General features: G+C 40.4%; 1 protein-coding gene across 3 annotated transcripts in view; it reads right to left on the reverse strand.

Moving 5' to 3' along the window:
* Positions 1-26,075, reverse strand: part of ATP8A1 (ATPase phospholipid transporting 8A1) — a 237,954-nt gene that overhangs the window by 198,789 nt on the left and 13,090 nt on the right. For all 3 annotated transcript variants that reach the window (XM_032334198.1, XM_032334197.1, XM_032334199.1), the window contains exons 2-3: positions 2,331-2,445; positions 868-967 (exon numbers count right to left, since the gene is read on the reverse strand). In XM_032334198.1, coding sequence (XP_032190089.1) covers positions 868-967; positions 2,331-2,445 — 215 coding nt within the window. The remainder of the gene's footprint in view (positions 1-867; positions 968-2,330; positions 2,446-26,075) is intronic.

Genomic DNA, 26,075 nt, shown 5'->3' on the forward strand with positions numbered 1-26,075 from the left:
AAACTACACTTCGGTGCTTTTACTACTGCAGCCGACTAACACAGAGGGGGGCAGTTTGTGGAAGAGGGTGGGGGCTCGCTTCAGGACAAGCTGTCCTGTGCACGACTAACACCTACAGAGGGGAGTTAGGTAACTACCATATAATCATAAAAAATGATATTCTAAAAACACACCGAATCACATGGGGAAATATCCACACATTATCACATGGTTAAAGTAGAATACAAAACCTATGTATTCTCTAATCGTCTTTTTGTAAGCTAAATCAGTAAACAATATGTGGGAGGAAGGGAGAGACCAGGAAGACTGACACTGTGAGGGTTAAGAGTAGTTGCCTCTGAGTGGCAGAAAAATAGTTGCTTTAATTTTTTTTCTTCAGGTCTCTTTGTTGTGTTTTCTAATGATTTTTACAATGAATGTGTGTTTTTTTAATAAAATGAAACTTTGTTTTCCTGATGACTACGAACGCAAATACAAGAAGAAACTAGTTTTAAAATGGAAATTCTTATACCTTAAGGTTCAGAACAGTTACTTAAAATAAATTAATGTTTAATTAATATTTTAATTGATATTTAATAATATCAATAAATGAATGTTAATATGGGGGGAAAGTCCCATTCCCCTTTACCATCAAATTTCATTCCTGTCATAGCAAATTTACCGAATGTTTAAAATAAGCCAATAAAAGTGAATCAAATGTCAGGGGAATTCTGACATTGCTTGCAGCAGGACCTGGAAATGTCCACCCAAACCAGCTTGTCTCTCTGTGTTTAGATAAGCTTTGCAAGATTGGTCACCGGCTTAACAAAAACATTTATTAATATCTGAACATTTGACTTTGAGCTAAATTTTATAACGTGACTTTACCTGAAGCAGTGCAATAAAGAGAAAAAATGAGTTAGCAGCTCTTCTGAACTGAGAGTAGAGAAATCTTGGAAGGAATGTGATTATGTTGTATTTTGCAGTGCTAGAAAACAAAATGAAAAGTAGCATAAAACTTAATTACCCCATAATTAGCACCCACATTTACAAAATTCTATCATCATCGTACAAAATATTAGATGAACATCTGCCCTTTGTTTCAAATTGGGAGAATATTACAAATGGTCATTAACCTAAATGAAATGAGTGAAAAGAACTGTCAAATTAAATAGTAAGAGTTTCATTTTCTGCACAATATCTTTTGTTCTCTCTTTGGCCAATCATCCTTTTTTAAGATACTAAGAGTAGCTTACAAAGAAGAGCAACTTTAGTTAGGGCAGTCTATAATACATAAATTTAAAAAATCTTACAAAAAATTGAATTTGAGTAAGACCAGGAACTTTAAACAGAGATGCGTTCGCTGGATAATGTCAGGAAAATGAGAAGTTTTCTAGGGTTCTGTTCAAATTTTCTCCAAGGTCCCTCTAGGAAGTAGGCTAGGACTCTACACCAAACATACCAGCTATGTCCACAATCAGTAAGATATCATTTAGGTCTTGAAAACATCCAGTCTTTTTCTTGTTATTTAAATAGAAGATTACATGAGTTGCTAATTGTGCAGCTGGATGATAGGTGCAAGGGGGTTTGTTGTGCTATTTTTAATGCTTTCCACAAAAAGCTTAAAAAAAAAAATAGATTACAGGAACGCATACCACATTCCCAAACTGAGAAAGTTACTCTAGAATGTGAAGTTGTAAATATTAATTTTAAATGGTCATTTCTCAAATCCAGGAATTCTGCCTCTGGAGAAACACTGGGCTAGGATAATGGGTAAGAGGTGTTCATGTTCACTCCAGTCCAGAGGCCACTTAGTGAACAGTACTTGCAACAGCGACACTTTTTATACTATTGTTGGAAGGAAAATGTAACACTCAAGCAATTCTCAGAGTCCTCTTTCTCAACACCATACTCAATTTTACAACTATCAAAAGCCAACATTTAAAGACTATTAAACAAAAAGGAGTTCTTGGTGAAGGACTGCAAAGACCTCTTCTAAAATGTTAAAACTTGTTGGCCAAAAACAATAACTCATCACTCTATTACAGGTTCGAGACAAAGGTATTGATCTATAATCAGCTTTCACTGTTGGGTCACTACATAGAGAATTGGTAGAGTATGGCTGTTTATCCTTTCTGCTCCTTCCAGCTTCCAGATTCTTATTCACATCTCCTTATTGGCTAGAAGTTCGAAAAACCAGCCGAGTCACACCACCTTCAATAAACTCTCAAACTGTAACTGATTAAACTGAACGCTCTCTGTAAGCACTTTTGTTGAGGCCAGAGAGAGGAGATGGCCAGTTGAGTTCGACTGTGATAGCTGGTCCCACAGAGATCTTCGGTAGTTCCTACCTGACATGATTATTGCAGAATTTTGTCAGCTGGGGATGGTTGATGAATATAGTCCGTACTTCCTCCTGGTCAGCCAGTGAAGTCTTCTCCGAGACGTCATCAGTCTTCTCATAACCTTAAAGAGAGACAGTCTTCTTAGTAAGAAATGTTTCATGTTATTATCGAGACAAAAACATACTTCAAAACTACTTGAGAGTCTAAAATATGTTAAAAGCTACATGCTTCCCCGATTGATGAGCTCACTTCTTTTATAATAAAAAGAGGAAAATACCCACATCTCCTATTTCTACTAAATTTGAAAGGCAGCATTTAATAGTCATGTAAAAACTGACCATTTCAAACACGGTAACATCACTTTGCAATTTTTACTCATCATTCCCCCATAAATGTTTGACTTCCTTCCTTTCATTATGTGAGAATACATCTGAAAGTGACAAGAAATTTTAAACTAGTTTCCATTACAGTTTTAGACAAGACTAGTAAGAGAGGGTAATTTAAAATACTTTTTTTTAAAACTTAAGTATACACATTTAATACCCCTCTGGTGTTTCTCCCCGCCTCCCCCCTTTTTGGTGAAGACAGAAAAAAAGACAAACATTAAGGTTTACATAGGCAACCATTGTGCTATGGTATGATCACAACTCACTGTGATCATCTTACTCTTTCCACTAATGACAATTTATGTTCACAGTGAGTTTTAAATTTCTTGAGACCATTTCAAGTCACCTCAGGATGGTTCTAACAATGCAATAGATTCCAGCAATTTCAATGTGGTAACATCTTGTCACCATATTGAGAACACTTTTTTCAAAACACAAGTTCCAGAAGAACAGGGAAAAAAAAATGTAAACTGCTTATTTTTACTTTCTAGTGAGAATTAAGTCAGACTAGATTAAATTAGTCTTTACCCCTTTCCTAGAAAGGGCCGCCAACAGTACTCCGTATTAGATACCCATTTTTCTTCTCTTCTTTATCTAGCCAAGCCAACCCCTCCCCTAAAACCTGTTGAACTATTGAACATTTCATCTGAAGTGTTCTACAATGCTAAGACTGAGCTTTCTCTGTATTGCCACAGCCCTCTGCACTTGCCCTTCTCCCCAGCAAAACACTTATCTGAAGGACTTATTACTGACTGCCTGCTTATGAGTCTGTCTCTCCCTACCAGAATGGGCATCCCCTGAGGCCACAGATGCTGTGTTACTCATCTTCCTAATACCAGTACCAACAAACAGCAGGTACTCAATAAATGTTTGCTGAATATCAAATGACAAAGGAGTGGTTATTTGGCCATTTGGGTTTTTTTTTTTCCCCCTGAGGGCAAGCAAATTTTTCTCCACCCATTGATAAGAACACTAATGTCAGCCAAGTGCTGGTAACAAACTGCACAAGGAAAGATTGTCTGTGGGGTTTTGTTGCTATATGAAACCAGAAAATGATTCAGGCTTTCTACAAAGGTGGGGAATATGAGTATGGGGACCAGTGTCATGTGTGCAGGGGACTTCACAGGGGGCAACAAAGGGCAAGGTAAAGACAGGTGAGATGTGCTGAAAAGCACACAGGTCTGATCTCGGGAGAACGCTCACGCTTGTGCTGAAGTCTGGAACACATCCTCTGGTTGGCAGCAAGCCAGCCACTGAGAGCTTTCCAAGTAGAGAGGCTCAGAGTGAGAATGGTCACCCCAGAGGCCACGTGGCTCCAAATTAAGAACTGTCCTATCCATTTTACAGCTTTAGGCACATTAGCAGCTTTGCCTATGGTCACATGGTGAATAGGTCTCTCTCACTATGTCATGTTTTAGATACAAACTTTCCCTCTAGTTTCATAGAATCAAAAAATTTTTTTAAAGATTTTATTTATTTATTTGGCAGACAGAGATTACAAGTAGGCAGAGAGGCTGGCAAGGGGTGGGGGGAAACAGGCTCCCTGCTGAGCAGAGAGCCCGACTCAGGGCTCGATCCCAGGACCCTGAGATCATGATCTGAGCTGAAGGCAGAGGCTTTAACCCACTGAGCCACCCAGGCGCCCCTAGAATCAAAATTTTTTATATAGAGTGCTAGAGACTGGATATTTGCGTCTTCTCAAAAGCCCTCGGTAAACATGTAATCCCCAAATTGGTGGTATGAGGAGGTGGGGCATTTGGAAGGTGATCAGGTCATGAAGGTGGAGGCCTCATAAATAAGACCAGTGTCCTTGCAAAAGGGAGCGAGAGAGATCGCTTGTCCCTTTCACCATGTGAGGACACGGCGCAAAGATGGTCAGTAACCAGGAAGGGAGCCCTCGCCAGACAGTGAATCTGCTGGTGCCTTGATCTTGGACTTCCCAGGCTCCAGAACCATGAGTACTACATCCCTGTCATCCATACACCACTCAGTCTATGGTATTGTTATAGCAGCTTGAACAGACTAAGATATGGAACACGAGATAGCAGGATATACATTTTAAAAAATTCTTAAAAATCTTTTATGAGATTTTCCTTAATGACAGCACAAAAATCATAATGTCCTGTTTCTGGCACCTCAACCCGACAGAGATAATCAGGAAAAACCAATTCTCAACTCTGTTCTGAGGCTCTCAGATTGCATTTACTTTACGTGGCTGGACTTTTGAGGGCCTGGCCCTTGGAGGTTCTTAGCTGAAAAGTTAGGTGTCACTCCATATCCATTTATATTGGGGTCTCAAAAGCTACCAAAGGTGGCACTGGACATCACTTCTCCCCCTCACACATTACTTCTTTTCAGGAATATCTACGAAGCAAAGGAATCTCCTGGGACAAAGGGAATGGAATCAACCCCTGAATGGGAGAGTAATTAAAACAATCCCAATGGACTAGGAACGTCCTAACCAAGGTCTGAATAAGGGACCTCTAAAGAAAAAACTCACCAAAGTCAGGAGGGAAGTCTACGGTGACCTGTTCTCATCCAGTAGGGCGGCTGGATGGTTCTAAGCACAGAATGTTACGGATGCCACAGGCCTTCTTCCTTCGGGCACTACCGAAGGAAAGCCTTGGAAAGATGGTGCATGTGAAGCTGAGCACACAAAGCAGAACCTGTGGGACCCAGGCAGTGGGATACCCTGAGCAGGAATGATACAGGAGGAGGGAGGGAGATCGGCACTGAAAGCAGGGGCCAGGTGCTCAGCCAGTGGGAGCCGGTAGTTACCTCTGCCCTGCTTCCCTTGGGGCTCCAGGGAGCCTGGATCCTCCATCATCAGTAACAAAGACATCCTGTAGGCACCTGAGGCCACTCCCAGGACATCAAAAGCCGGACATTGCAGGTACATTGTGTATGCCCCCGAATGGCTATTATTCCCAGCGGTAAGGAGCGTGCTTGGAGTGAGCTGGCATAGCAACCTGAGAAGCAGCTGAGGGAATGCACCTCATCTCGTAGGTCCCAGGAATAACCCATGAAGGTGTCTGGGGAAAAGACTAGCATTCTTACTAATTTGGAATGGGAAAGTTTGTTGACTATTCTGATGAGAGCCTTCAATGAACTCCTATCTTCTGTTGTAGAAATAGGCAGGTTAGTTCTGGACCTATGGTTAACACATTAATCCAAACTCCCTCAACATCTGATGAACTAACCCATCGGGAGATGTCAAGTCTAACAGCATTGGTTTAGCACAGCCTGATGGACCCAGTTCCCCAACAGGGTTAGATGCATCTGTAGAACCGGAATCTTCAGTGTGTTGGGATACCTTGGCAAGGAGGCCATGATACCACAAATCTGTTTGACACGGTTCTCTTTCCTTCCACAAAGCTGGGAAGAGTGCTACCAATGTTTAACTCCCAGACTCATCCTTTTCTGATCATATTCATCTCCAGATTGAAACTGACATTTAACCGCCCAGTGAGATTTGACCATGAAACCCTGCAGGCCTAGGAACAGATCGGCCTCTCTTACAGGTGGCTTTGCTCCTCCCATGAGTTGAGCTTACAAAGATATAAGGAAGGAAGCCCATTTCCTTCATTTTCAAGTTCTTGGCCATTTCAATATGGCCCCAAGTACAGACATACAAAAGGATGATAGTGACATCAGATCCACACTCCTTTATTTTGAATTCTCCAGGAAAATCACTCAAACATTCAGCCCAGTGTCCTCACTGCTCACTTGGGCATTTGACATCCACCAATAGCATCATTACTCTTCTTAAACTAAAAGTTCTACAAGAGCGAAGAACCTGGCAGACACAGTCATACACCCAACACTGTAGGGAACAGAAGCGAAGCAGGTGTCAATAATGTTTTCTGAACTGCCTTAGCTTCTTTTGGTGTCGCACACTCCAATGTCCATAATGTCTTAAAACCAGCCAGAAGCAACCCAGTCTCCTAAAGTGAACTATTGTGCACTAGCTTTTATTGACATGAATAAGGAGGAGACTTTTCCTTATTTATGCAAAATAGAATAGACCATGATTCAGTAAGCAGAATTCCAGGTACTGTGAAAATTCTGTATTCACTGTTTATAATATCCTGTTTGATTATCATTTCCCCAGCAGAAAAGCATTTTTGTTTTCTAAAGCACTGTTGTTAACTATTTCAATTAATGGTAACATTACTCCGTATTTAAATGATAAAATTACTTAGAACACACAGCAAACCAGGGATTTTTCCCAGGCCAAATTCCACATTCTTCCTTATAAACTGACCAAATGCTATTTCCAGGCTTCTGAAGGACCAAGATTTTCAATACAAGGAAACAAAGTGACATATCACTTTCAGCTCCTGAATGTGCTACAAGAAGGTATTACACTGTATTATTAAAGAGGGACAGGGAAGCAACATCCTCCTGGTGGCCATAGTTTTCTTTCTCAAGGAAACAGGAGATGCTGACGGGTCCGCATTCTGTTCATGGTCCTGAAGTGAACAAGGTTCCTCTTCTCCTAACAGTGTTTCATCATTAAACACGCTTGGTGGTTATGAGGCAAGCTCTGGCTCTTACCACGGAGTACTTCTGTGACCCTGTGAAAACCGATTCATGCCTGGGGATTGTTTCTCTTCCCTTGTAAAATGAAGAAGGTGAGCTAATGCTCCGAAGTTCTTTCTCAGTTCCCAAATTCTGAGAAATTAGTATTTGCGGCACACCAGGAAGAAAAAGGCCACTACATCCTTTGTTCAAAAGAACAAGGAAATTTGCAAAATTAGAATCTCCCTACTTGAATGAGATTTTTCTCAGCACCAGCTGCATTACCTAATCTGCACAGAACCCAATTGCACAAACGGTGCTCCATGTTTGAAAAGCAACTCCCTGGCACCCACCTACTGACCAGCAACGACTGGGTTAATGAGTATGTTGACATACAGTCTCTCTTTCTCTGCCCAGATTCATGATCACATGCTTATATGCACACATTATAATGCAACAGAGAAGAAAAATGCTCAACAACTATTTAACTGAAGGGCTCTGAGTCCTTTCAGTACAATTATAGCAGAAGTATCATCTTTGAAATGTTCTGTTTCTTATCACAAATATCATAATCTCATCTGTCAGATTGTTCCTTCACTCATTCAACATATTTCCACATAAGTGCCTCCTAGGTCCCAGGCAGTTTTTAAAAAGCTTCAGGAACAGCAGAATATAACATGAGGTCCCTTCTCTCAGCAACTTAGTTTCTAGAGGAGAGCAGGATAATTACAGATCATGGTAAGTGTGAAGAAAAGAAAACAAGCGATTGATTGAATAGCAGAACTCTCTGTGCTTCAGTTTCATCATCTCTATGGTGGAGATGATAACAGCGCCTACTTCAAAGGAAGGTCACAAGGCTGTGAGGTAGTAAATGTAGAAAACAATGCCTCGTGTAGAATAAAAGCTCACGAAATGTTGGCTGGCCTCACTGTGTCGTTGCTGTGACCTCCACCGCCGGTGCAGCTTCATACTGAGGGGAAGGGAAGGCCTCTCTGAGGACAGGCTGAGTTGGGGGCTCAGTAAGGAATTAAAGAAGGGACAGTGTAAATCCAGCTGGGGAGGAGCAGAAAGGAAGCCCTCGAGGTAAGAATCGGGTTGGCGTTTCCAGGGACTTGAGGATCAGTGATCGTGAACTTGGGGAGGGGCATCACATCGGCAGAGGCAGGGCCAGATTGGGAAAACAATAAAGAACTTGAACTGAGGTTCTTTATGCAGTAGAAATCCACTGAAAAGTTTTAGGTGGAAAGATCATCCAGGAAAAAGATGATGGGGCCTGGGTGAGACAGTGGTGACACAGATGAAATGGATGGATACATGACAGTTTTTTGGAATTGGTGCTGCTCTGACCCTCATGGCTTCTCCAGGCCAAGCATTACCGTTCCCCCTCTGTGTGATGCCACTGTTACCCACTGTCTGAAGTTACTCTAAGCCAAAGCCCAAGACTTGAGAGAAATTTAGGATTTTATTTTATTTTTTTTTTTTTTAAAAAGATTTTATTTATTCATTTGACACAGAGAGATCACAAGTAGGCAGAGAGGCAGGCAGAGAGAGAGAGAGGAGGAAGCAGGCTCCCCGCGGAGCAGAGAACCCGATGCGGGACTCGATCCCAGGACCCTGAGATCATGACCTGAGCCGAAGGCAGCGGCTTAACCCACTGAGCCACCCAGGCGCCCGAAATTTAGGATTTTAAATGCAACAAATGATTAATGACTTAACAGAATCTTCTTTACAGTCAACCAATCCTATCCTTAAAAATCATGCATCTTTTTCTAACATACCCGAGGATACTGAAGACACCTGTTCACTCAAGGAAGGTGTTACAGGATTGTAAGTGGGAGCACAGACCACGGAGTGAGAGATACAGTTCAAGGCCACCAGCTGTGATCTGTGGCTGCCTTAGGCAAATTACTTCATTCTAGCTGCCTACCTGTTTCACGGGTTTTTGTGGGGATTAAATGCAATAATGCATGTGCGTAAGGTACACAGGACAGAGCCTTGCTCCCCGTGCACATAAAAAATTCTAGCTATTACTTTTATTACTATGAGGAGAAAGGCAGACTGTGGGGAAAAGGAATAGGCTTTATGGTCAGATCATAACACTGTGCAAATTATTTTATGTTCTGAGCTCAGTGTCCTCATGCGTAAAATAGTTACTGAAGGAATCAAATGACATTATGTGAGCAACGTAAGCACAATACTTGTCACTCATACAATTCCTGCCAGCCTGTCCTCCAGCTAGATATTATAAAGTAAATATCCCCTTCAAAATACATGAGATGGAGAAAACAAGTCTTGAAGACACTCTTGCAGGTATTAATATTTTTTAAATTTTGGGATAATATTTAATTAAGGTCGTGACCAGTGATTACATCTAGACAGTACAATAATGGACTTTATCTTACAAATTTATAAATTAATATAAAATCAGTAAATGTTTTCCCCCTAAATGTCATCTGTGTGGGGGGTTATGCAATAGAAAAGCCGGGGTGGGTAGGTAGGAGGGAGAAGAGAACAAAATACAAAGTCATTCTGTTGCCTGGTAATATGGTTATAGAACCACTGAGTTTTTGCAGACTCAACTTTATTGCAATTATCCGTAAGGCTAAAGCTGGAATCAGAGTGTCTATTATATTATCTCCTAACATATTCAGGAGAGTCCAATTGTATATCCTTTTGCTCAGTGGCCTCCAATATTACACATTAAAGAGGTCATAGTAATTGTTTATGGTTTTTGACACAGAATGAGGTCATCAGACAAGACAGTCATGCCTGCAACAGTCATGGAATCTAATAAAAGATTAACTGGAAAACTAGCCAGAGACTTCAGAGGCACAAACTACAGATTTTAGGTGTGAGCAAAGTTAAGACTACTTATTAGGAAATCATGAGTATTACCAAAATTTTAATAGGTTTTGTTTTCTGGAAAAAAAAAAAAATATATATATATATATATAGCAATTAGAAGTCCTCATGTAATAGGGTTTTTTTGTTTTTGTTTTTGTTTTCGTTTTTGGGGTTTTTTTTGGCTCAAGTTTCTGGAACAAAGCAATCTTCAGCTCAATATAATTTATAGTTTGTATTTATTTTGTTTTTACTGGTATCTTACCACATAAATTGTTTAATTAGAAATATAAAAGCAGTTACTAGAGCTACAAAAGAGATTTGAAATCCCATATCCTGCATTGTTGGAACAGAACAGTGATTTCAAATGTGCAATTGTGAGCTGGACAGCAGCTGCTCAGAGGGTGCACAGGGAAGAAACCACCTCGTGGGAAAACAATGAACTGCGTGATTTAAAGGTTAAGACTCACACTACATATTCAAAGATGGCTCTGAAGAAATCACCTTTAGAAGTATGGAGATTAAATAGAAACTATTCAGCAATCTATCTCAAATTTCTAGCCCATGACAGCAAGAGCCAGAAGGGAAATGAAATTTTCAATTGCATCAATACACCTTCCTAGACTGTGTTGATTTGGGCTTAGTACAGTGGACATCTGCTGCTCATTTCAGCTCGGCATCTGCTTCTCCTGAAAAATCCTTTGGTTTTCTTTGGAGAACTCCCCTTCCCCAATTGTAGGCAGTCTTTAGGGACTAGTACATCAAGATACTAGTCCCTTTTTGACTTAAAGGTAGGCACATGGTCCATGTGTAAACTAACCACAATTTGCATTCTTGACATATGAGAAGGTTGGGCACAGGTAAGACACCTGAACTAATAACCATCTATTATTACTCAAGCTGCCTTGGATCATACTTGACCTTCCTGTAAAGCTTCTCTTTGATTCTGGGAACTAGTCTACCTACTTAAAGAGTAAGCTCAGCTTCCTTATTATGGAATTTTAGCAGAAGCATTTCGGTCCTTTGCTTAAAGTTCTCTCCCAATGCCCATCTAATATAGGATACTGACACCATGCTGGGTCTAGGCCACCAGTCACTAGCTGACTTTCCTGCTCTGCATGGAATGATGACCTGGAACCATAAAGCAACTACCTTGCCCACAAAATGACTAGGCTGCCTAGGACCTTCCCCAACCGGCCCTACTTGCCAGATCAGATCTCCTCTGATGTTAAAAGCTGTCCTATCCAAGCCCTGAGTACAGCATGTTCTGGGATAACTAAGGGTTGTCACCCTAAGAAATTTACACAACAGCCAAAATCTTTCTACATCCCTAGCTTCCTCTCTTTTACATTCTTGTTCGTGCAAATGTGAGAGCAGCTCAAACCCTCAAGCCCAAGGAGTTAAAACAAAAGGGTGTTAACAAAGGACATCCACTTACCCCAGGGAGGTAAAACATGGTGATGTGCTTCAAAAAATTGGTTGTTTTCATTCTACAGAAAGGTTAACTTCTTCTTTTAAATAATTCTTCTCAAAATGATGACGGTAAGGAAACTACTTCTCATGGTCAGAGAGCCAGTGAGCACCTCAACCAGGACAATACATGGAAACAGACTGAAGTCCAGCCTGGCTCCACAGCTCTAACACTGATGGATGCGTTCATTCATGCAACAGAAAAGCTTGGCCTGACTCCTAACACTATTTCTCCTCTACCTGCTCTGGTCCACCTCAGTAGTTTTTCTAACCATAAATCTCTCCTATGCTCATGGCCTTGTTAGATGCTACTTTGATGTTAAAGCACCCTTCCCCATTCATTACTCCTTGAAGTGTCACCTACGAAGCTGTTAATAGCTTGTGGTCTTTTGACCATTCCAATAGTAATCTTTTTTGGTTTTTTAAGATTTTATTTTTATTTATTTGACAGAGATCACAGGGAGGCAGGCAGGCAGAGAGAGAGAGAGAGAGAGAGAGAGGAGGAAGCAGGCTCCCTGCTGAGCAGAGAGTCCGATGCGGGGCTCCATCTCAGGACCCTGGGATCATGACCTCAGCTGAAGGCAGCGGCTTTAATCCACTGAGTCACCCAGGTGCCCCCCAATATTAATCTTTTGACCTGTATACTTATACATAGCAACGGATAATAAGAATAGATATTAGAGAGATACTAACTTATGAGATAGGGCAGGCATAAGGGCACATGTAACCGTCAGGTATTTTACTCTAATATGGGGAAGTAACAAAGAACACTCCAGGAAAATCTTTTGCATGTAATAAATGTTTACTAATTTTTCTATTTTAGTATCAGGCATCCAAAAATTCCTAGAAGTTCTGTGCCTATCCTGATACCCACTAGTATATTCTTTAAGGACCTGTCATACATGGTAAATGATATTTTTCTTTAAATGTCTTTGTGGGAACTGACCTAAAAATAAACAAGTGTGAAACCACATAGACAACATTTCTTATCTAGAACAGGAGAAAAATGGCTTAATACTTCCTGAACTCAGGCTGACTGCAGAAAGTCCCAAGAGTAGTACTATGAACCCTAAGTGGCTGGACACTAAAAAAAGTGCTCCTGACATTAGGAAGACAGGCTATCCTTAAGGAAGTATCACATGAAAATCTATGGCTTGCTTAGTATGGAACCTCACACATAGTAAGTATTCAGTTTTCCTGGCCACCAGCCCTGGATATTAACCTAGAAAAATAACATCTTGGGCATGCTAGAAATAATAATGAAAATTTTAATAATTTTAATAATTTAAAAATTTTTAAATATTTAAAATATTTATTAAATTTTAAAATACTTAAAATATTTATTTAAAAATTATAAAATAAATGTTAATAATAATGAAAATTTAATTACGCTTAACAAGAAAGGAAGAAGAACAATAAAAGATGGAAGGAATTTAATGATCTCTCCTCGAGAACAGCCCATAGATCATTTGGTCAGATAAAAGAAGTAAATGGCATATTCCCAATATAGATTTAAAAATTGGCAAGGAAACAGACCGGACTAGCAATGAGGGGTTTCAACTGCCAGATATCTATCAGGCATCTCCTCTGAGTCACAATTAGCTAAAAAGCACCAGTGACTTGTCTTGGCATCAAATTGAAAAGACGCAGGAAACAAGAGGAGCAATTGCTACTATGGACTGGCTTCTAATCGATACAAAAGGGATAAAGTAGAAATGAAACCTGTACAAAACATAACTGCACCAGAGCTTTTAACAGGCAAAAAGAGAAGTATCAGAGCAAGCCAGACATGTATTCTAGAAGGACACACTTCAAGTTATCATCAAGACCCAAAAAGGGCAGAAGTCCAGAAGGCTGTCTAAAGCAACATGCTGGGGCACATGGGTGGCTCACTCAGTTAAGCAACTGCCTACGGCTCAGGTCATGATCTCAGGGTGCTAGGATAGAGCCCTGCATTGGGCTCTCTGCTCAGGAAGGAGTCTGCTTCTTCCTCTCCCTCCCTCTGCCCCTCCCCCTTCTTATACACCTGCTTACACACAGGTGCTCTCGCTCTCCAAATAATAAAATAATAATAATAATAAAATAAATAAATAAAATATTTTTTTTTTCTTTTCTTTCTTCTTTTTTTTTCTTTTTAAAGATTTTATTTATTTGAGAGAGAGTGAGCGCAAGCATGAAAGGGGCGAGGGGCAGAGGGAGAAGCCGGCTCCCTGATGAGCAGAAGGCCTGATGTGGGACTTGATCCTGGGACCCCAGGATCATGACCTGAGCCGAAGGCAGTTGCTTAACCCACTGAGCCACCAAGGTGCCCCAAATAAAATCTTTTTTAAAAAAAGGCAACGTGCTGGGGTGCTTGGGTGGCTCAGTGGGTTAAAACCTCTGCCTTCAGCTCAGGTCATGATCCCAGGGTCCTGGGATGGAGCCCCGCATTGGGCTCTGTTCAGCAGGGAGCCTTCTTCCTCCTCTCTCTCTCTGCCTGCCTCTCTGCCTACTTGTGATCTCTTGTCTGTCAAATAAATAAATTTTAAAAAATCTTAAAAAAAAAAAAAAAAGGCAATGTGCTGACCAACTATGAAAGGTCCCCGTGAAGGGGAAAGGGAGGTGTCTTCAAAGAGACCAGTGCTGCCGCACAAGTAAAAGGAGAGAGACAAGATCATGGAAAAGGTTGGAAATTGGCTCACACGTTCAAAAGCGAATAATAACAGATGCACTGACATCTGAGAATGAAGGAAAGGTGTTTGAAAAAATGTCAGAGATGACGGAGATGTTTCCTCCCAACCATTTGGGAGTACAAGGAATTGCTGGGATAGGTCTGTTGCCTGCAACTGATGGTATCATGTTAGGAGAGAATAAAATAAAAACAGAACTTCTCAACTCCTACTTCACGTCATCCTCCTTCAACAGTAATCAACTTAAGACTTTCTTAGAAAAGTTAAAACAAACATTAGTTGGCGGCACGAAAGCACAAATGAAAGGACGGGCTTGCTAAAAAAAAGAAAAGCCAGCACCTATCTGCTCTACATGAACACCTATCTCGTAGCTTATCTATGTCTATATCAATACACACATACAAACAGACAGACACAGAGATATTTTTAAACCTACAGAACTGTGAGAACCTGTAGAATCGTTAAGTGGATTGTCACTAATCATAGAAGAACCATGGTGAATGAGAGGTTCCAAAAGTTGGAGGTAAGAAACTGCTGTCTCAGTGCTCTGAACAGGAAAAAAAAAAAAGGAATCCTGTACGTTAGAAACTGTTTATGAACCTAGTCTACAGAGGTCTTTCAGAGTTCACAAATGTATATAATGAGAACTACAATTCCTAAAGGATTTATGATAAAAATATGAAAATAACTTAAATTTAAAAACAACATTTCCCTTTAGCATTGAGAATTCTGTTAACACTGAATAGGACTTCACTGTTTTAAAAGTGGTGTTTCTCATAGCATAGGTTGTATGGCCAGAGATTAAAAAAAAAAAAAATTTCCCCTTTGAAAAAGATTTTGGGTATATGTGTTACCTAAGTCTAAACAATACTGTTCTGGCTAGAGATTGGGGTCATGTCAGTCAAAAAGCAGTGTGCATTTTTGCACGGTGCATGCAAAGTGCAGATGATTAAAAGAATGGTTTAAAGGAAGGAGATGATCATCAGGGACCAGCAAGTCTCCACAGACATTCTTTCCTTTTTAAAAATAGAGCTTTAAGGTGCACCTCAGTGGCTCATTTGGTTAAGTATCTGCCTTTGGCTCAGGTCATTATCTTGGGGTCCTGGGATCAAGCCCTGCATTGGGCTCCCTCCTCCGTGGGGAGTCTGCTTTTCCCTCTCCCTCTCCCCGTTTGTGCATGTACTCTTCCTCTCAAAAACATAAATGGAATCTTAAAAAATAAAAATAGAGTCTTTAGCACTGGATTTCAACAAGGCTTTCAGATAAGCCCTATTCTTTAAAACAGAGACACGATTCCATGATTATGTAACGATCTGAATTCTTAACTAGTTGACCAGCATCCACAGACAGGGCTCACACTGGTGGTTTCCTTTGGTTCCCCCCCCCCCCCCCTCCGCCTGCAAGCCTATCTGAAGGAGCTTACTCTGAGAAACCCTGGCTCCTGCCCCTCTAATCCTCTCCTGACCTATGACCTTGGCCTGGGGCATCAGGGTTAACACGGGGCACCTGACCAGCTGGGGCAATTTGATTCCCTTCTAGGAATGAGGTCTTGTGGTCCAGAGATAGAGGGAGGCTGACTCAGCACTGAGCAGGGAACTTCACAGAGAATGAGGCTGGAGAGGGGTCATGGCATCTTGAAGCCATATGCATGCCAAAGGTATGAAGTAGGAAATGAAATAGATTACGGAGGGGAAAAAAAAACCAGGACAATATTGTGCAGAGTGAGTGACCCCAAAGACTGAGTCCCATGAGTCTCTGCTCTGATACAAAAGGATCCCCTGGACAGATAAAATAAATACATAACTTCCACAGGGCTCTGGGGCCAGATTGCCTGGATTCCAACAACAGGGTAAGCACACACAGGGCACCACTAATAAATGTACAGATGACATTAAAGAATCAGAACTCAAGACAGTTTGGGAAGCTTAAATGAATTGAAGGCTCTATACTAAAACCTACAAACAAGGGCACCTGGGTGGCTCAGTGGGTTAAAGCCTCTGCCTTTGGCTCGAGTCATGATCCCAGGGTTCTGGGATCAAGCCCCACATAAGGCTCTCTGCTCAGCGGGGCGCCGGCTTCCTCCTTTCTCTCTGCCTGCCTCTCTGCCTACTTGTGATCTCTGTCTGTCAAATAAATAAATAAAATCTTTAAAAAATAATAAAAACAAACAAACAAACAAACAAAAACCCCAACCATGCAAATACAACATGGGTGACATCTGGTCCAGCAAAACGTGGATCAAATAAAAGGTTTCATTGCTTTTATTGCTTTCTTAGCAAGAAAGCACTTGCTAAGAATTTGACTTGGCTGAGAATGAAACGAGCTGTTTTACAAGGGGGCACGATTCCCTTCACTGAGAGGTACTCAGGCAGGAACTGGGTAACCAAAGGCTAGGCAGGCAGTGTTGGGACCGTGTTGTATTGTATGAACTCTAAGTTCCCTCCAACACTATGGTTCTACAAGGCTGTCTTTTTGAAAAGATTAAAAAAAAAAAAAAAGACAATTATGAGGTCATCAGAGAACCACAAATACAGGGCTAATGTACAACAAAGTTTTAATCACTTTAATCATGGAGAAAAGGACTCTTGGATTGATAAAGATCCTTGTAGGCTAGTTAACCCTATGGACTTCGGCAGCAATGCATTCATAGAAGATATAACTGGATTATAGTTCTGAATGAGCCGGCCCTTAAAACACACTACAGAAAAAATACAAGTAAACCACCATGAAAATTATCTGAATTATTACAAGTTTCATTTTTAGAGCTATTTATGCATCTTACAATGTAAAAATAGGTGAACACATGACTGGTTCCAACAGACTAGTTCTCATTTTATTTAAGGAAGCAGAAACACTCAAATAACATCATTTTGCTCCTGTATTATTCTCAGGATGTTTCAGAGGAGTTTGACAGACACCTGCTTCTTACCTCCATTGCAACTTTTTAAGAGAGAAATAATAATTCTCCTTTGTTTCTTAACAAGGTCTCAACCACCAAAAGCACCTAGTGAGGAGCCTAAGCCTACCTGCTAATGATGGCTTTGGCACAGAAGTCAGTGCAGCACGCACAGCAACATAAATTGCCCACAAGCAAGACCATTTTACACTACAGAACTCAGCCTAGGATAAGACCAGCAGTGACACGCACGTCAGCCTGTTGAAGACCAGCAGTGTGCACAATCTGGCATGAAACCTATCGAACAAGTCCACCGAACAAGGGCTAGAGAAATGGGAAATCCATAAAGGAGCCCCAGAGAACCCCACCACATCCCAACACGACCTTGAGAATGGCTGTGGCCTGGGGTTGGCTTCTTTGCCGTAAGCACTGTGGGCAGTATTAAAGAACCCACCAAGACTGCTTAGCCGAGACAGCCTCAGAGATCTAGGAGTCCCCTGCCCAAAAGTAAGTAAAGTATGGCTGGCTTCCTTCAGTACATCAGGATGTGGCTAAAGAAGAAGACAGAAACCTCCACTGAGCAGATTCAACCAGGACGTGTGACTGACAGCTGGTGGGCTGCAAAGACGTAGACGATCCAGCACGGCGCTCAGTGACATTAAAGTGATGACACCTACAGATGTGCGAGATTGTCATCAACCCCACCACTTCGCAGGTGGAACAAGAATGGTGCAATGACGGGTTGCACAGATGCTTCGAGAACCTTCTAACACCCGAAATAAAAATCACCCACTGGAAAGGGAGGCTCTCAATTCAACAAAATCAGCCCTTCAGACCTGCTGGGACACCTTGGCCACGGGTGAGCACGATGAAGAAACTCCATGAGATTTTTTTTTTTTTTTAACATTTTATTTATTTATTTGACAGAGATCACAAGTAGACAGAGCGGCAGGTGGGGGTCGGGGGGTGGTGGGGGAAGCAGACTCCCTGCTGAGCAGAGAGCCTGATGTGGGGCTCGATCCCAGGATCCTGAGATCATGACTTGAGATGAAGGCAGAGGCTTTAACCCACTGAGCCACCCAGGTGGCCCATCCATGAGATTTTAAAACCACTCCAACATGTTAAAATCTCAGCTTCCAAAAACTGAACAGTTTGATCTGATCCCAGTCACTCACCAGCCACAGATTCAAGTAACATTTGCTTAGCACCTACTTTACAGCAAGTGCCTTCATTTAATTTCTCTATTCTGAAGGATGTTCTGGCAGCTTGGAACACCTCAAGAGCCAAGAGAACATGACGATGACATGGAAGAAAGTTCTTCTCACCTCTGATGGTGGATTGAAATCAATCCTAAAGAGATTAAATCCATACAGTTCCCAGATATCTAAAACCCACTGCAACAGCTAAGACACTAGCAGTTATGTTTACTGAAGTTCTAAAGATGATACAAAGAAGATGAGGGAAGTAGGAGATGGAAATCCTGATTTTAAAATAAATGTGATATTCTAAGAAAACAAAGCAAAATAAAAAATACACACGAATATACCTACTATGCACATGCGGGCCTTCCCACTCTTTTCTAAGATGCGAGGATGTTTTCACGCCAGTGTTTTCTATCTCAGTAAATGGCACCATCATTTTGGGCTCAGGGCCCCAAATTTTATTCATTCTCCACAACTTTCTTTCTTTAATGCTCCACCATACTATCCATGAATAAATCTGCCAAATCTACCTTCAGAACTATATCCTCTTCTTGTCACCTCTGCGGCTGCATGGTAGTCACACCCCTGACACTGCTCCTTGTTTTATCTCCTCTCCCCAAGGTGAAATCAGAATCTCTAGGGGTGGGACTCAGAGATCACCGTGGTTAAATCTCCTTGGGAAAGTCCAGTGTGCAGCTGGTCTATTCCCTACACAACAGGCAGATGATTTATTGGTGGGTATTAGTACCATTCTGCCAAAGGAAAATGGCGTCTCAGGTTATGTGACTTGCCCAAGGCCACACAGCTTGGAAGAGTCAGAGGTCAGTTATCACTCCAGGCTAACTGGGAGCCCAAATGCCTCATTTCATTTTCACTTAAGTCAACTATTATAAGGCAATAGTTTAAGATGCTGAGGAGAGCAGGGGCAGCTCTAAGAAAGTTACAATCTCAAATTGTGTTGCTGTGCCACTGAAAACAAAAGCACTCTACTTTTTAGGTAGCTATCATGTCAAATAGTCTGGTACCAAGTAGACTAAAAACGTGTGAAACAGAAACAATAAAGATAGTGATTCTAGTTTGAGTCAATAGGATTTTTAAAAAAGGACAATTCCAGCTGCATATATGGAAAATATGTTTGATACCTGATAAAGAAAACTGTTGTATAGGCCTAAATCTCGGTACTCAGACTTAGTTAAAATTAAAACATGTAAGGAAGTAGTTCACCCACCATAAAGGATAAATTCCACAGGGAAAGTCACTTAATAAGATCAAGGAAGATTCCCTTTGGCATTTGGGAAAATTAAGAGAGTTTTTTTCCTTTCTTTCCTAATCATATTCATTAAGAAGTCAAGAAAAGGCCAAGTCATGTAATGATTCTTTCACTGAACTTTAAACAAAAAGACAAGAATAAGTAGCCATCTGGGGTTAAATTGAGCCAGCAATTCAGAACTTTCCCTCGCCTCCTAGGTTAAATTCTGGCTTTTAAAAAAGATTTCCATCTGTGGAGCACAAGTCACATTATCACCTTAAAAAAAAAAAGCCAAGTCTAAATGTAGAAACAGTAAGGATAGAAGAGAGCTATAAAAACAACTAAAACAACAACAAAAAAAAACCAAATAATCACACAATTGTTGGCTGGACACAATGCACAGGCTCCAAGGCACGTGGAGCTTGGTTTCTAATCCTCAGAGTCTGAAAGAATCACATCCTGCAGCCAGACACTCAGCCCCATGCATGTGGTCACAGAGAAACCCCACAGGCTAACCTGAGTCTCAAAAATGAGTTTCATCTCAGCAACCAGAGAAAGCAGGTAAATTAGGACTTGTGGTAACTTTTCATTTTCTGTACCTTAACCTGTAAAAAACTTCACATCATGATGGGATAAATAAAAAAATACAAAAAATATGAATCCAAAAGATTACATGTACCCCAATGTTTATAGCAGCATTACATACTATAGCTAAATTGTGGAAACAGCCCAAGTGTCCACCAGCTGAAGGTGCGTAAAGAAGATGTGGTGTATACACACAATGCAATATTATTCAGCCACAGAAGGGATGGCATTTTGCCATTTGAAACAACAGGGATGGAGTTAGAGAGTGTTATGCTAAGCAAAGTAAGTCAGAGAAAGACAAATACCATATGATTTCACTCATATGTGGAATTTAAGAAACAAAACAAACAAGCAAAGGGAAAAAGAAAGAAAGGGGCTCTGAAAAACTATCTGAGGGTTTTGAAGGGACGGGGGGTGGGAGGTTGGGGGATCCAGGAGGTGGGTATTGGAGAGGGCACGGACTGCATGGAGCACCGGGTGTGGTGCGAAAATAATGAATACTGTTACGCTGAAAAAATTAAAAAAAAAAAAAAAAAAAAAAGAAAATGTGGTTCACATATATAATGGAATATTACTCAGCCACCAGAAAAGAGGAATACCTACCATTTACATTGACATGGATGTAACTGGAAGGTATTTTCCTAAGTGAAATAAGTCACACAGAGAAATACAAAAGGCATAGCACAGAGAACCAGGGGGAAGTGAGGAAAAACTGAATGGGAAGAAATCAGAGAGGGAGAGAAACCATGAGTGATTCTGGACTCTGGGAAACAAAATGAGGGTTACAGAAGGGAGGAGGTTGGATGGTTGGAGTAACTCAGTGTTGTGTATTAAGGGCAGCACATGTGGTGATGAGGGCTGGGTGTTATATGCAACTAATGAATTATTGAATACTACATCAAAAACTGATTATTTATTATAGGTTGGCTAGTTGAAGATAATAAAAAAAGAAAATATTAAAAAAAAAAAAAGAAAAGAAAGAGAGGGGCAAACCAAGAAACAGACTCTCAACTATAGAGAAAACACTGAGAGTTACCAGAGGGCAGGTGGATGGAGGATGGGTTAAACAGGGGATTAAGGAGCACATTTGTCGTGATGGACACCGTGAGCTGTATGGAAGTATTGATTCACTATGTTGTACACCTGAAGCTGATATCGCACTGTAGGTTTACTGACAGAAATTTAAATTTAAAAAAATTTCAAAAAAGGAAAAAAAATAATTATACATGGGAGAAAAACAAACCCCTTAATATAAAGTTGCCACAGAGGTTTCAGAGACTTACCAGACCATTAAGGTGTTTCTTCTGGGCGCAAATGATTACATATATACCTACATATACAGGCTGAATAAAGCGATTAATTACTACCACATACCGAAAGCAAGTAGGTTAGCAAAAGAACAAGTAATGACACTGCAGAATGTCTCAAATTCATCATGCTCCCAGAGTAGATATAACACCAGCTAAAAATACACTAAATGTGTTTACTCGTCATTTGGTTATACTGAATTAAGTGTTTAGAGTTTTTTAAAAAATCTAATTTTATTTTTTTTCAGTGTTCCAAAATTTATTGTTTATGCACCACACCCAGTGCTCCATGCAATACGTGCCTTCCTCAGTATCCACCACCAGGCTCACCCAGCCCCCCCAGCTTCCTCCCCTCCAAAACCCTAAGTTTCTCAGAGTCCACAGTCTCTCATGGTTTGTCTCCCCCTCTGATTTCCCCCAGCTCCCTTCTCTCCATCTCCCAATGTCCTCCGTGTTATTCCTTATGCTCCACAAGTAAGTGAAACCATATGATAATTGACTCTCTGCTTGACTTATTTCAAGTGTTTAGAATTTTAAAGAAAGTCTTCAAAATCTAATAATCAAGTATCATGTTGGAAACTTTACCATTTTTGAGAAGGGTAAGCAAGAGGAGTATAATTAGACCCATGAGGTAACTGAGTAATAGACAAAAGATTTACCAAAATATCCACTTGCACTTGGGTTCTGGCTGACAACCTAGATGGCTTTATTCACTCTATTCCTCATCCTCTTTGCAAAGAAAAAAATTCAAAAATCTACACCAGTGTTTTCCAGCATTGCTGTACTTGAGAATTACCTGGGAGATACCAAGTATCAGTGCTTGGTCCCTATGCCCAATGGAGCAGACTTACTCCGCTGGTCTGGGATAGGTCCAGGTATTGGTATCATTCAGAAGTTCCCAATTTCATTCATGGTGCAACCTGGGCTAAGCACCACTGACGTACACAACAGGGTTATAAAACAATCCACATTACACAAGCTTCCCCCGTCTGACCACATTGAACACATTTAGCACAAAAGATGGCAGACAGAACCATTCTTCTTTATGTCCTCTCCCTAACCATTATTCGTAACAGTGAAAATAAAGTTACAAAACTTAAGTTCACCCAAGAACACCGATCACAACCATTCTGGCGTTGATGGTGGAATGAACTCAAGCTTAAGGAATAGAGCACCATAGTAATTTGGGTAAAATCTATATACCAGGATCTGATTTATTTCTTTGGTCAGAGATAGGACATGGCCTCAGTTTAAAAACAAACAAATAAATAAATAAATAAAAGGAAAAAGAAAAAGAAAAAAAGCATAAAGACAAACTAGAAGGGGAACTGGAAAGGGTCAACCAGTCACAGACATGAGGGTGACAATACAGTGGCAGAGCAAGACATCCAGGAAAATTGGTCATGAACAATAGGTACACCCAGAATCAAAGAGCCCCAACATGGAGCAACAAGTTTGTCCAGACAGCTGGCCAAGAGCAACAGTGGGGAAAGTGAAAGCAAATGATATTCAGAAACCTTGGCAGGCCTGGCTTGGCATCAGAATTGCTCGCAAGTGCAGAGCCCTTCAGTCCAAGCTATGGTCAGGGAGAGGGTCTCCTCTCCCAGAGGAAGGCAGATCCCCTGTTCAGGAGCTCTAGGTTCCTGTGACACTCAGGGTCAAGGAAATAGTGACAGGGTGATTCATACCACATCCTTAGAGTGCTAAGTCAGAGCTCCTTAAATATCTCCGAGCTTTAAGGTTTGCAGGGCTGAGTTGACACTGAGGTGGGGGAGAGATGAGGGGGAAAGATGGGCTGTAGATGCTGGAAAGGGACTTCTTTTATACCAAGTTGGAGTTCTCTGCGGATCCCAGTTAATTACGGGGATCCAAGCAAATTATGGAAATTAATCTAGATTGGTGTTGAAATAAACCAACTCTCAGATTCACCCTTGCATTCACTGTTTGTTTACTTCCCTCATTAAAACCAATCTTGTACTCTAAGTAGGTCTGGTCCACTAAAGTGGTTTCCTGGTCTATAACAAAAGCTAGCTTTGGCCTACTAAGTAACATTCTCTACCTAAACTGTTACCTAACTAATACGATCCCATTCAGCACAACCCCAGACCGATCAAGAGCAGTCATCTTCAACAATGGTTCACGCGAAATAATGAACAGAGACTCGATTTAAAACAGACATTTCCTTTTGCCCAGTTAGTTGCGTCAGTGACAACAAAGCCAAGTTCTACAGTCCCCTCAGATCAACACAAGTGATGGCAACATTGTATGTAAAAGCATACTACTCGAAGTTGCTATGTACCCACTACACATGTTAACATTTAGGTGCAAACTAATAGGGAGGCAAGGATGGTTTTTGTTTATCAAATTTACTTAAAAAGAGAACTTAAAAAGCAAGCAAACAAACAAACAAAAACAACAGCTCCAAAAGATGCCATGATGTACTTACATAAAATCTCTAAATGGCCACAAGGGCCATGTCAAAAGCAGTATCATTTAAGCACTAACAAGGTTTTATGAGGACATCCGTGACAGCCTGTCATTGTAAGGAAAGAAGCTGAAGGCTTAAATCTCTATTTAAGAGAAAGGCATAGCCACACATATATTTTTAATGCTAGTAAATCCTAACATGTAAACACATGGTGGAGGGATAATTTACACCTATGCTGTCCAGAGCAGCAGCCACTAGCCACGTGTGGCAAATGAGAACATAAAATAATTCTAGTCCAAATTGAGATGTGCTGTAAATATGAAATATACAGTAGTTAGAAACATACTACACAAAATGAAAGCAAAGTATCTCATTAACTTTTAATATCAGCAATATGGTAAAACTATTTTGGATATATTGAAAGAATATATTATTAAAATTAACTGGAAGGGGAGGTGAACCATGAGAGACTATAAACTCTAAAAAACAATCTGAGGGGTTTGAAGTGGCAGGGGGCGTGGGAGGTTGGGGTACCAGGTGGTGGGTATTATAGAGGGCACGGATTGCATGGAGCACTGGGTGTGGTGAAAAAATAATGAATACTGTTATGCCGAAAAATTAATTTGACCAGTTTCTTTTCATTTTTTTCAGGTGGCTACCAGAATATTTAAAACTACATATTTTTCTAGCATTTGCAGCCTACATTCTATTTCTCTTGGTGTTGATTTCTGATAGAAATGCCAATTTGATGTGAACAGATTCCATGGAATCATTAGTTAAATTCTGGTTGGTCTAAATTCTGATCTATACTCTCAGCAGATTAGTATCATCTCAGCTATTCTGTACAGGCTCCTGTATAAAATATTAAAAGTTGTATGTTGGAACCAGAGTCTACAATACTTCAGCAGATAAAAATGAACCAATCTTGCTGAAAAAATAGCATAATTGAAATATATCTGGTTAAGTCTAATTAATTGAAAACCTCATTTAAAAATATTTTGTTTCAGGCACCTGGGTGGCTCAGTTGGTTAAGCGACTGCCTTTGGCTCAGGTCATGATCCTGGGGTCCCAGGATCAAGTCCCACTTTGAGAATCTGCTTCTTCCTCTGACCCTCCCCTCTCTCATGCGTGCTCTCTCTCTCTAATAAATAAAATCTTTAAAAAACAATAAAAATAAAAACACCCTGTTTCATGACACGGTATAATTTTAAAACTTATAAAGATGAAAATTAACTGAAAAGCTATGTTAAAGGAAAGAATTCAGACTGGTGGACAGTGTCAAAAATGAAACACCTCACATGTGCTAATAGCCAAACAAGAGCATATAACGTAGAAAGGTTCTATTCACAATATCATCATAAAATTTAAATCATCTATGAAAAAATAATTAAAGTAGACAGGATTTATTTTAAGAAATCTCTACCCAGATCAGGAAAGAAATGCCAATAAATGTAGAAAAGAAACTAAGCTTCAATGACTTAATATATGAAAGATGTCAATGCATTCTTTCATTAAATTCATAAACTTAATGTAATCCCAATAGATATTTCCACATATTTTTTTAAATCTGATTAAGTGATTCATTCATCTGTTCAAGTGGAGAAATGAACATGAAAAACAAACAGAAAAAAAATTTTGATAAAAGAGCAGCGAGAGTTGGATAGCTAAGAGGATAGTTCCTTTTTTTTTTTTTTAAAAGATTTTATTTATTTATTTGCCAGAAAGAAATCACAAGTAGATGGAGAGGCAGGCAGAGAGAGAGAGAGGGAAGCAGGCTCCCTGCTGAGCAGAGAGCCCAATGTGGGACTCGATCCCAGGACCCTGAGATCATGACCTGAGCTGAAGGCAGCGGCTTAACCCACTGAGCCACCCAGGTGCCCAAGAGGATAGTTCTTAATTGCAGTAATGGAATTTGACACTAGGGCCAAAAAAGACAGATGAAAATAGAGAGGGGAGGGCAGAGAAAGGGGAGAGAGATTGCTTCCAGAAATGACTCGACTATATAGATCAATTTAATCTATAAAAGAAATACCCCAAAGCAGTACAAGAAGAATATAGTATTAAATATATGATTATTATTTCAGGTGGATTATAGTTTGAGAGAAAATAAAATTAGATCCCTACCTCACATCTCACAACAAAATAAACCCCACAGGAATTATCCATGTAACTGAGTTTACATTGAACCCTTAAAATT

This window comes from Mustela erminea, chromosome 2 (assembly GCF_009829155.1).
Source record: "Mustela erminea isolate mMusErm1 chromosome 2, mMusErm1.Pri, whole genome shotgun sequence".
In the NCBI taxonomy this organism is placed as follows: Eukaryota; Metazoa; Chordata; class Mammalia; order Carnivora; family Mustelidae; genus Mustela; species Mustela erminea.